Below are 12373 nucleotides of genomic sequence, written 5' to 3'. Positions count from 1 at the left end.
TTTGGTTTATATTTGCACTAGCAGAGCACCCGTCATTCGTACGGGGTTGGCATATAAGTATTATATGCTTATTGCAGTTATACTGTACTCAAGCTTTGCGTTTTCAATGGGGGGAGGACACAGTTTGATAAAATTTGGTTCATAAATTTACGGTATGATATAGTATAACACATCTACTATTGCCATAATGTTCTACCACTGCACCTAAACAATAGAAAAAATAAATTATCAAATATTCGCACAATATCACAAATTATTCATTAAATTAAAAACTCAAACCTAACTGTAAACAATCCTACTTTGACAGTTCTAATTGTGTATCACAGCTTTTTGTTGCTATTTCATTCAAATTAGCTGTTATGAAAACACAAAATAATAATAGTGCTGCACCCTGTTGGGAAACCTTATAACTTTTTATAATGCTATTGCATATTATAGAATCAACTTGTAAAGTTGAAACAGCTGACTAAATTCTTTAATTCCCTTTAAATATGAATACTCATAAGGTTAACATGGGGAACTGGGCGGAGCCCAAAAGGATTTTTGAGATAAGAATATGCCTTAATGTTAATCGGGAATGTGAGCTATCATCATGCCAAAATTCAGCCCAATGCGTCCAGTAGTTTATGCCTGATTGAGCAACACACACACAAACTTTCGGATTTATAATATTAGTAAGATTATTATGACACAAAACCTTAAAGTGACCAATCAACCCATAAGAACCCTGAAGTCCGATTTGTACCATTTTAGATTTTATATAACTACAGAGCCACTGGGGCGGAGCCCAAAAGGATTTTTGAGATAAGAATATGCCTTAATGTTAATCGGGAATGTGAGCTATCATCATGCCAAAATTCAGCCCAATGCGTCCAGTAGTTTATGCCTGATTGAGCAACACACACACAAACTTTCGGATTTATAATATTAGTAAGATTATTATGACACAAAACCTTAAAGTGACCAATCAACCCATAAGAACCCTGAAGTCCGATTTGTACCATTTTAGATTTTATATCTTCCCATAGTTAGTGATAAATATACTTGCGGATTGCTTCAGCCATTCAGGAGTTTTGTAAATCAAAAATAAGAATATAGAATCTGAGCTTCGCTCGCTCCACTCAATTAATGAATATACAAAAATGACATTGCAAGAAAAAATTTACTATAGGTTAATTTTTTTACATCTGATAAATATTAGGTCATTAGGATTGTAAAGGATAAGCAGAAGGAACCAGTTTCAAAAGTAAAAAAAACTTTATTTCAATCTTTATCATATGGGAAGTTTTTAACTTATTAAGTAGGTATGCTTTAAATCTAATTGGCCAATATTCAATATTTTTAGATAGTGTATATGATTTTTTAATACATTTGACTGACATACACTAAAGTCGTTCTTTCATGACAAAAATCTGTACATTTATTGTTGGTAAATTTTAATCATTTTCATCTTTTTCGTTTGACTCTTGCTTGCCAAATAAGCTCCTCAGAAATCCAAATCCTCTTTTCTTTACAGCTTGGAAGAATGAGGCTTTGGTAGTAGGGACTTTGGTAGCTACGGTTGGGAACCTTCTTCTCCACCGGTATGTAGTAAATAAACTAGTTCCTGGAACTGGTGTTGACTTGAAAGGAAATCCAGAAGAGAAAACCTCAATGATCCGCTTCTTTTTCCTATTTTCCCTGTACTCTTCTTCATCTGGACTCCTAGTTCGATTGGATTCCTCTAAATTCGCTTCAGTCGCAACCTGCATCCATCTGAACAAGTCAAACTCTCCAACACTTATATTTGCATGGACTTCATTCATCTCATCCTTAAAGTAGTTGAATTCTTTTCCACGTTTATATCTATTCCGTATATAAAACATATCAGGCCGAAATTTCGGTACAAATGTTTTGTTATACCATCGATTTACCACATTGCTCATCCTTCCGTAGCCCAAATCTCTTGTTTTGTTCCCACACCGAAACTTATGGAAAACAAAGTATGAAAAGGCGATGTCTATTGTTTTGTTGTAGAACCTCTTTCGAGATCTTATGTATATCTTATAAGTCTCAATGTCTGTGTTGTTATCCCACGGAACACGCTTTGATCGAGTCATTACATATGTTTCATTTTGATTTCCCGTTGTATTTTTTTCATGTATTGAACTGGTAGTTTGGTCTTCCAAAACATCTAACCGTTCTATTTCAGGAGTACAATTTTGTAAATCAATTGTGTTTGGAGTAGATTGGTTCAAAAACAAATCTATTCGTTGAAGCCATTCAAATTTCGGTTTAGTCCTTGTCTTTCCTGGTACAGGAACGAACTGGGTGAAAACATAGTTCGGGTCAAAAGTGCGATTGTTCCAGGTAGATTTCCGATGGGTACTTATTCGGAAGTCTGGGTCGTACGTTTTATTAACAAGTCGAACAAGATCACTCTCTTCAAAAATCTTCTCTCTCGAATCCTCCAATTGATAATGTTTCTTCCCGTGATACAATCTTCCAAATGCAGTATGTCCATCCTTTTCCATCTTTCCAAATGGTGGATACACCATGTTTACTTTCTCTTCTGCATTTTCACTTGAAATATAATGCTTGTCAAAACTTTTTGTCCTGCCTTTTTTCATTGCAGATCTATACATGCTGTCCAACAGATTACTTGGTTTCTCTGAGCTATCCAAGAATATCGGAGTTGTTGCCTGAGTCAAAGGAGTTGCAATCCGCTCATTCTTCTTCAATAGTTTTCCAAATATAGTTGGTCTCATACTGGGTTTATGTTGTTGCAAAGCTGCAATCTGATGCATTTTTCTTTGCATCTGTTCCCAATCAATATCAAAATTGTTGACAGGCACTCCTCTTCTTCTGATTCCAAACCACTTCCGATGTTCTTGTTGGTATGTTTCAAAGCTATCTGTCCTGTTCTCACTATATCTTCTCCTATCCTTTGGCTGTTTCACTCCATATGACCAATTATGCAACTGAATTCTGTCCTCAAGTGACTTTCCAGAAATGTTTTTCTTAGATCCTCTAAACTTCTCTTTGCTTATCACCAGTGGAGGGATAGTTACATCATTGAAATCTTCTGTCTATAACAAAAATAATTGCATTACAATTAGACATTGAATGTTTATAATTTGAATGATATAAATAAGCCTAATATAAAATATTTCGCATCATCGATTTTCTGAATCATATTTTTTAACAACCTCATTCCAGTGGCAGAAAAAGCCAGGTTTGGCAGGTTTTAAGCTTTTTATTTTCATATTATTGTTTTTCATTGAAACTGTACTTTTTGTTTTTGGACAAAGGCCTTAGCCACTGTGATAAGTCAAGAAAAAAACAAGAACCTAAAACAAATAGTGCATAGAAGGTTAAACAAATTATACACTGCAATGGACAACATTTACTAAAAAAAAAAATAAAATAAAAAAAATTGCAAAATTAAACAATACTTTGTGTTTTGCACTATTTCAAGAAAGTAAAAACTAAAAAGTAGTCTGTACACATTACTTACTTTAAATAGTACAATCATAATAGTAAGAAAATACATTATTTATTAAAAAGAAAAATAATAGAAAACCAAATAATAACAAAAATAAAAATAGTAAGTAGTAACAGAGAAAACTTGCCTCTTATAAGCTGAACGATGAACTTGACTTCATCTTCATATCTTCTCAAGAAAAAATTGTAAACTCAAAAACTTCACCATCCTAAACAGATCAAATTAATTTGATGTATTCAATACAGCATACAAGAGGCAAGTTTTTTCTACTTAAAATTATCAAGAAATTCGACGGAACACAGGTATGAAAGTTTTAACCCGAGACTCATTCATCCTGCTATAAATGTTTGTGAGAATTTAAATGGTGAATACCCAAGGCTGTTTTTCCTGTATCATTTAGTTTATATAATGTAAGATAATATAAAAAAGAATTTCATTGCAATTTAAGATTATGAAGTGTTGTGAAATTTCTAATGTGCTAAATAAGTTTGTTAAATATAGGGTGTCCCACGAAGGGGTTTAAACGTTTGATTTTATATTACGCGCCCATTCATGCACCGAACTTTTTGAAACTTTACACAGTTTACAAGGTAGGTTTTAAAAATATTCTGGAAAAATTTCAACTCCCTAACCTTAGAAGAAACAAAATGGCGGCATATTGAAAAAGTTACTTTAAAACATTAAAAAAGGTATTTTTGGTTTTATAAAATATTTTTATTGTTACTTTCCAGGGCAATATGACTTTAAAAAAAGAAAAAATTAGAACATAGCCAAATGGAAAACTAAAAATTAATCAAATAACTAATAAATAATAATAATAAATAAATAACTAATAATAAATCATGAAAGTAGTTTTTATAGAAAGCACATTGGTAAATTTGTCAATAAGCCGCCATTTTGTTTCTACTAAGGTTAGGGAGTTGAAATTTTTCCAGAATATTTTTTGAACCTACTTTGTAAACTGTGTAAAGTTTAAAAAGGTTTGGTGCATGAATGGGCACGTAATATAAAATCAAACGTTTAAACCCCTTCGTGGGACACCCGGTATAAATTGTTAAAAATGATATAAAAACGCGACCTATACAACCTCATTACTGTCAAATACAGATAGGTCTTGGCTTATTTAAATACAGATGGAAATACAATTTAAAACAAACCTTTAGAGTAGTGAAAGGTTGTGTGAAAGTCAAATCTCTTTTTCTGCGCAGTGGGTTTGTACTGTCACTTTTGTTTCCGATGCCATTAGTCAGATTGGTTCCTGCTACTGAATAAGCTTGTGTAGGTGCTCTCAATCGTGTTCTGTTTTGATGCAAAGCTGTTTTCCTCCTTGGTGTTTTTTTCATCACAACCCTTGATGACATTGGTGTAAGAGGTTCAGTTGAAGAAGCTGTTTTTTCAAACGAGGGTTTATCCAGAGTATTTGTTGGGTCAGATGTACTAAGTACAGAAGGGAAGGTTACTTCCTCCGCTCCAAACGAGAACTCTTCTTCCTCAGAGTCTGAGAGATTCCTCGTATCAGGTAATTTTTCGCCATCATCTTTTGATGGTCTATTAAACATATCTTCTACCTTTTGTTTCTTGAATTTATTTCTTCTTTTCAGAAATTCTTGAATAGAGATAACGGGTTGTTGAGTTTTTTGGATGAATTTCATTGTTTTAAATGTTCTTAACGTAGGAAGTGTTTGGGCTGGTTTCAAAGTCCTCCTAACAAACTTATCAGTAGATCTCGGTATTTTGTTGCTAGTGGGAGAAGTAGTGAAGTCAAACCAAAATCGATCTTTTGATTCAGTAGATTTTTTAGTAGGGAAATGGAGTGACTTGGTTGGTGCAACTACTTTTTTGGGAGGAGGTTTCTTTGTTCTTGATCTTCTAGAAGGAGTTTTTGTTACCACCATAATAAGCGTTTGTTCTTCGGTTGTTGTTAAAGGAACAAACGGTCTTCCTCTATTCAATCGAATTTTCATCGGATAGGTTATGACTTTGGTGGTAGGCTTCTTTGTTCTAACATTCCACCTTATTCGTTGTTTGAATCTTTGAGGGCTTGGAGTCACTTCCTCGTCGTAAAAATTCTCTGTTCTCATTAGCTCTTCCTCAAAATTATCAGGAAACACAATATCCTTGGGATTTTCAGTCTGGTCCAGAAGACCCTTTAACCTTTTTTTGAGCACTTTAATTTTTTCACGTTTTGGCATTGAGCTTTTCTTTAGTTCTGCAAGCTCTTTGTCGAGGTCTTCATCATTAAGATCAAAATCGTCAATATTTAAACCTGGTGTTTTTGAAATTTCATTATCATTTATATCTCTCTTCACTCGTAAAATATTTAAGAAAAAATTCTCCACCCCATCATTTTTTGTTTGTTTACTATCAATGGGTATATGAGATTTACTTGATGAAATAATATTTTGTTCAATATAAATTTTGTGATTTGTTCTCTCCAATCCAATTTCATCATCTTCATGTGCATCTAATAAATCTCTTCTATATCTAATCAGAGACTGATTCTTTGTAAGTTGATATTCCCAAAGCTGAACTTCTTTATTCAACATTTTCCTCAACAACGTCTTATAGCCCTTGAACTCATCTAATACCAATCTCTTCTGATAACGTGTGATATTGATTCCATCTTTTTCCATACCATTCATCAATTCTTCTATAGAGATTTGATTAGATATTGTTTCCAATACTGAATCCACCGAATACCCCTCTTCAAACAATTTTATTATTAGATCCTTCATCCAAGAATTCTTCCTCAAAGTATTTAGGACTTCATTAACCATTTTCATGATAACCTTTCTAACAGAGTCTTCAGTTGCATTCCTGAATTTAGCTTCATCTACAGATTCAATTTTTGCCATTTCTCTTAACACATTCTTATTTATATTAGTTTTTCCTAGCCTTTTCAACTGATTTTCATGCATTGCTGTCAACACATCAGTTTTGACTTCCTCGTTGATTTCATCGACTGGAATTTCATCAACGATTTCATCAACAATTTCACCAACAACTCTTTCAACAGATTGTGCTGATAAATTAAAAGGACATTCAGTAATATCAGTTATATCCTCTCTTTTTCTTCTAAAAATATTCTTCATAACACTATGTTTAATGTTTGAATTGTGTTTGTGGTTTAATACTTCTCCCTTGTTACTTGACATATATGTATTAGTGTAGTTACTGTTCAAAAAGCCAATATTTATATTTAACACATTCTTTAAAATATTGTTAATTTTTTCACTGCTGTCACGATTCAGAAAATTATGATTGTATAGTAATTTATAAATACTAATTAACTTGGATTGTTCCACATACCTTTTGTAGACATCTTTCTCAATCCTGTGGCCTTTTTTCCTTCCTAACAATCTATCCAACTGTTGTCTCACAATGTTTGTATGATTCAACAAACTCTTTACCATATCACTTCCTATTTCGTTGATTATTACATTAAAAAGTAAACTACAACCTTTCTTGTGGTGGTAGTTATTTACAGCAATCAAAAATATATTGCGTAAATCAGCAATATGGTTTTCAATCCCTAAATGTGTTTGACCTTGTAATGTGCTCAGTAAGTTATTACGAGGTTTATTTTCTTCAGTTACAAGCGTTTTCAGTTCGTCTAATGATTTCATCAATACTTTTTCAATGTATACCTTTGATGAGTGGGTCTCATTATTAATTTTAGGCCAAGTGAAACTATAATTTGACAAAACATGCTGAATAGATGGACTTTCACATCCTTCAGTAACATTAGCAGATTTTGTTTTATTCAAATCTAAGGTATGAGATGAATTTTTGGTTTCTCTAAACTTTTTCCATTTTCTCCTAAATGCATTTTGCCTAACTAGTTTAGGTGATCGTTTGATTCTCTTATTCCCTTGGTCTTTAGGGGTTTTGGCAGTAAAATGTTCCACAACAGTTAAATGCCACCAAGGACCCTTGTGGTGAATTTTTCTTTGCTGCTGAATATTTTCACTGATTTTTTCTGGTTCGTCTTTTTCCTGTGCATCACCTGATGCTTTCACCTTGCTACTCTTTGTCATATATGTTGAACTGTCTTCATCTAGTTTTCTGTTGATACCTGACACATCTGCTTTCAAACCTGTTGTTTCTGGCAACAATGTTGTTTCTTCAGCCTCTTTTCCCACCATTCCTACAGATGTCTCTGCATCTTTTGATTCAGGAAATTCTGATATACCGTTACCTTTATGTTTGTTGTTTACAGATTTGTTTGTTGTACTATTTTTCACTGTGGTTTTCCGTGTGTAAGGTCTAGGAGTAGTTCCATTGACAGTCTCAGTCTCTTTCTTCTGCAACCACCACGGAGGGTAGGTCCACCATGGCAGGGGGGAGGTGGGGGGAAACTCAGTCTCCCCACTCTCCAGTATGCGAGGCAGAGTTCGCTCCTCGAGGTAGTCATACGCCTCACTGGACCACAGTGGAGATTCCAGCGGCCAGTCTGGTCTTTGGGTCCACCTGGAAAAAAGTTGATAGTTAAAATCAAAATTAAAATAAGTATAATTTTAAGAAATCAAATTAATCTATATATATAAAAGGCAAAGCCCTCACTGACTCACTCACTCACTCATCACTAATTCACCCACTTCCCATTTACCTAGGAGGCTGAAATTCGGTACTCTGATTCTTTGGGCATTAAATAGGAAAACTAAGTAGTTTTTATTTTGATCGGGCTTTCGGGCTCCGCCCCAGTGGCTCTGGAGTTTCCCATGTTAACCTTATGATTTTTCATATTTAAAAGGAAATAATGAATCTTAACAGCTGTTTCAATTAAACAAGTTGGTTCTGTTCTATGATGTTCAATAGCATTAAAGTTACAAGGATTACCAACAGGGTGCAGCACTATTATTTTTTTTATTATTTATGACAACAGCTAATTTGCAACCAAAAGGTGAGTGAGCGTAGTGAACGAACTTCAACCTGGAGGCGAGTTAGCGTAGCGAACGAGCTAACCTGAAGGCAAGTGAGCGCAGCGAACGACCTCCAACCTAAAGGTGAGTGAGCGTAGCGAACGAACTTCAACCAGAACATGATTGAGCCATGAGAACGAGCTCACTTATGAAGTTAAACGGGGCAAAGCCCGCGGGTACAGCTAGTCAATTATATTTGTACAGTATATTTAAGTTTAGTAAACATCATTGTGATATTAGCCTCCGGATTGCCATATAACAATATTAAAAAGGTTTAAATACCTGATATTAGGCAATCCATTCAATTGCAGTCACAACTAGTTTCGGATCATGAGTTATTTCCAACATCAATCCATGTCCATCAATCTATCCTCGGATGAATATATGATCAGAAACTAGTTGCGACTCCAAATGAATGGATTGCCTAATAGCAGATATTTAAACCTTTTTATTTAGCAAACGTTCTTAATACTTTATTATTCACATTGCTGTATTTTACAAGAACCATATTATTGTGACAATAATCATACAATCAGTTGATAATGTAATGGAAGAAAATACCACCAATATTTTTATGATACTAATGAACAGAATTTCAACAGTTCCTAGCCTCAAGAATTAAAAACCATCTTGTGTTTAAAAAATCTCTTGAGATTTATCTTGCCCTCATTCATCTAAGGGGGTTTCTTACAGCCTTCTATATATAGCCCTGCACACACCAGAGCAATACTCCGTGCGATACTAGAGCGGGCGCGATACTAGAGCAGGCGCGATACTTTTTCTTGGAAATTCTCTTGCGATACCAGTGACCCGTGCGATACCATGGCGGCTTATGGAGCCGCACACAACAGAGCGAACTGTGATACGCGATACCGAGACAAATGCGATACCGTAGCGATAGTATCTCAGTAACGCTGCATGCACTGTTTGCAGCTCTTTATCGCGGCGCTACCATGTGACCAAACTATGAACTACTCAGTTTTTACTGTTCCGTGCACGTGAAAAAACAACAACAACATGTCGTGTATCGCCGAACACTTACTTAAAGTTGTTTATACATACCCGGTGCTCTATGATTTGAATCACAAGGATTATAAGAACATACGAAAGAAGGACAAGATCTGGGAGGACATCGGAAAAACACTGAATACTTCTGGATACACATTTTCCTTGCTCTTTTATCTTCTAGCACGATAACAGCAAAGCTTCTTCTTCATCAGTCAATGTCATGGTATTAAGTTGACACACAGTACAAACACTAACCATAACACAACACTTACATTTAGAGAGTCTCAAAACCACCGCAACCTACTACTTGAGGTGTACTGGCTTTCCCACGTGTCAATTTTCCCGCTCTGGTGTGGAAGCACCTGTTTCCTCTGCGATATTATCGCACAAGTATCGCAGATAAAATTCTAGGAATAGTATCGTGCCACTCCAGCGTTTTAAGTATCGCTCCGGTGTGCACAGGGCTTACATTACACTTAGGATACATGATAACAAAGATAGAGAGTGTCTAGGTAACCAACCATGATCTGACAACTTACTTATCCTTCCGCAGATGCCGAGGAAAGTTCCAGTCGAAGGTGACAGGGTAGTTAACGACCTCAGGAGGGTAGGTCATTCTTGTTGCGCTTGTCCTCACCCTCACATTGGTCAAGTCTGCTTCCCACCGTCCTATCTCGGGATAGATGATACCGATGGGGATCCGACTGATAGGTGGAGGGCCGTGGGACACTCCAGGTGGCCACCACTCGGTTGTAGACTCTGGGCGAGGGGTGGTGGGGGGCTGGAGGTGCGGTGGGGACCCTGGAAGAAGTCATAAAAAAAGTTGTTAGGTAGTTGAATGGTTGTAGTGTTCACATTACATTTTACAATCATTAAAGAAACATCTGGTCTTAATAATAAAGCGGCCCAATAATAATAATAGCTCTAACTCTAAAACCGATAATAATGGTCTTAATAAAAAAACTCAATTAAAAATCATCCAATTACTTTTTTGACCCTCAAAACATTAATTTTTGCTATTTCTTTCCATACCATTTTGTAGAGCTTATCAAAACATTATGATTGTAAATTGAACGCTTGAAGGTTAAGTTAGAAATATTTGTTTAACTGTGTGAATTTAAAATTTTAATATTATTTTATGGAGAATAATTAACAGGTGTAGTTTGCTTATTTATGGATATATTTTGATCAAATTTGGAAAATGTATTCCCTTCATACTAAACTAGTAGCAGAAAACCCGAGTATTCTTTAAACTTAGTGTTATTTAAATAGATAATGAATCTGAAATTTTTTAGGATATATTTAAGTGAAAATCCAATAAGTCAAAAGAATCTGCTTAGTCTGCAGGTTTTCTGTGGCAGGTTTATTCTATCCATTCTAATGATTAAGATTTAAATAGAGTTTACTTGTAAAAAAACCTTTATTCCCATATGAAAACAATATTTTCTGTAACTATAGCAAATTAAAATTTTAAGTAAATTGGCATGACGTACTTGTTGAGTGGCGAGATTGATGATTTCGTTGCTGTGGTGGCATGACTGGGTTAGGTTCATTCCTTCGATAATCTCTCGGTTGAAACCTCCGTGGACGTTGAGTGAAGACGAACCCTGTGTAAGGTTCCTTCCTTGTAGGTCTTGTTGTCTAAAAGTTATTGACATGTAATAACTATCAAAATAGAACAAGATTATTAAACATTTAACTACCTACCTATATATATATATATATATATATATATATATATATATATATATATACTAGAGAGCTAAACACTCCATTATCATGTTAAAAGTTCTGACCAGTTTCATACCAGAAGAAAACTGTTCAGTTCAACCGCCATCAGAGTGTGCTTCTATTAAATACTGTTTCATTTATCATACACTAACTTTGTAACTGCGCAAAACTGAAATGACAATTCCTTGTAACTTCATCTGCATCTTTTAGGTATCCATCAACAAAAAACAATGTAAACATTTAAAAGAAAAGTATAACAATAATAGGTTTTTTACATACCTCCGTCAAATAGTCCAACAATTAATATTGCTCATCAGCTTACATGTTTCGTTGGGAAGACAACATTTTCAATGCTTGCAACTCGCCAAAAACACATTTAAAACACGGACGACACAAACACAAAAAATATCTTAAGTCTAAATCTAAATCTGAGTCTGCTACCAACCCCGCGCCGCGCCGGACCAAATCAGTATCATGATAGCGCTATCTAAATATTTACTGTGTATTAATTCCATTTTAATGTTTTTTGTGTTTGTGTCGTTGGTGTTTTAAATGTGTTTTTGACAAGTTGCAAGCTTTGAAAATGTTGTCTTCGCAACGAAACATGTAAGCTGATGAGCAATATTAATCGTTGTACTACTTGACGGAGGTATGTATAAAACCTATTATTGTCTTAAAAATACAGTATAGTACAGGGGCCAGAAACATGAATTTTGATTAGTATAACTTCAATTGTAGCATGTGGGAAGGTCGTTGAAACTACTTGGGTGTTCTAAAAAAACTAGTAAACTGCTACAGCTTGTTTAAAAAGAAGGGGTTATTTTACTTGAATATTCAAAGTCAATGGTAAAAATTAATTGCATACTGGAAATAGCTGAAGAATGAATTTTATTTACCAGGCTATTTAAAAAAATTAGAAGTAAAAGATGAAGGAGAGCAAATCGTCCAGTACAATGGTCATTGGTCAGGTCACATTTTGTGTTAGAAGTGTCTGTGTCTGATAGAGAATTTACCCGGGGAAGGAGAAAGTTTGTTTTTACCATTTATCTTATGTTTGCTTGATCAGTTTAGTTTACAATCAAACTTTTTATTTGGCACAACTTTTAGCTTCCTCTTAAACATATTTTTGTTGCCTGTTTAACATAATTCTGAGAATAGTTATTAAACAACTATAATAGGTATACACTTAGAGCAAAACTCTAAATTATGCTATGAGGGTTTTCAAAAT

General features: G+C 34.6%; 1 protein-coding gene across 1 annotated transcript; it reads right to left on the bottom strand.

The window, feature by feature from the left end:
• Window positions 1–1436: 1436 nt before the first annotated feature.
• Window positions 1437–11348, bottom strand: LOC129000427 (uncharacterized). Its single transcript, XM_054427390.1, has 5 exons — window positions 11298–11348; window positions 10908–11055; window positions 9954–10215; window positions 4642–7954; window positions 1437–3068 (listed from the first exon to the last, which is right to left on the bottom strand). Exons 1-5 carry the CDS (start codon window positions 11346–11348, stop codon window positions 1437–1439), a joined length of 5406 nt encoding a protein of 1801 aa, XP_054283365.1.
• Between the last annotated feature and the right edge of the window lie 1025 nt (window positions 11349–12373).

Source organism: Macrosteles quadrilineatus, unplaced genomic scaffold, assembly GCF_028750875.1.
Source record: "Macrosteles quadrilineatus isolate MER2022 unplaced genomic scaffold, UCM_ALF_1.0 Scaffold_8__2_contigs__length_117827958, whole genome shotgun sequence".
Classification (NCBI taxonomy): domain Eukaryota; kingdom Metazoa; phylum Arthropoda; class Insecta; order Hemiptera; family Cicadellidae; genus Macrosteles; species Macrosteles quadrilineatus.
Note: the sequence above shows the minus strand (reverse complement) of the source record. Positions and strands in the feature narration are given on the sequence as shown.

Coding starts and splice junctions, on each gene's coding strand:
- LOC129000427 (XM_054427390.1), bottom strand. CDS start 11,348: ATGCAGATGAAGTTACAAGGAATTGTCATTTCAGTTTTGCGCAGTTAC. Junction 7,955..9,953: donor CGGCATCTGCGGAAGGATAA/GTAAGTTGTCAG, acceptor ACTTTTTTCCAG/GTGGACCCAAAGACCAGACT. Junction 3,069..4,641: donor AACCTTTCACTACTCTAAAG/GTTTGTTTTAAA, acceptor TTTTTGTTATAG/ACAGAAGATTTCAATGATGT.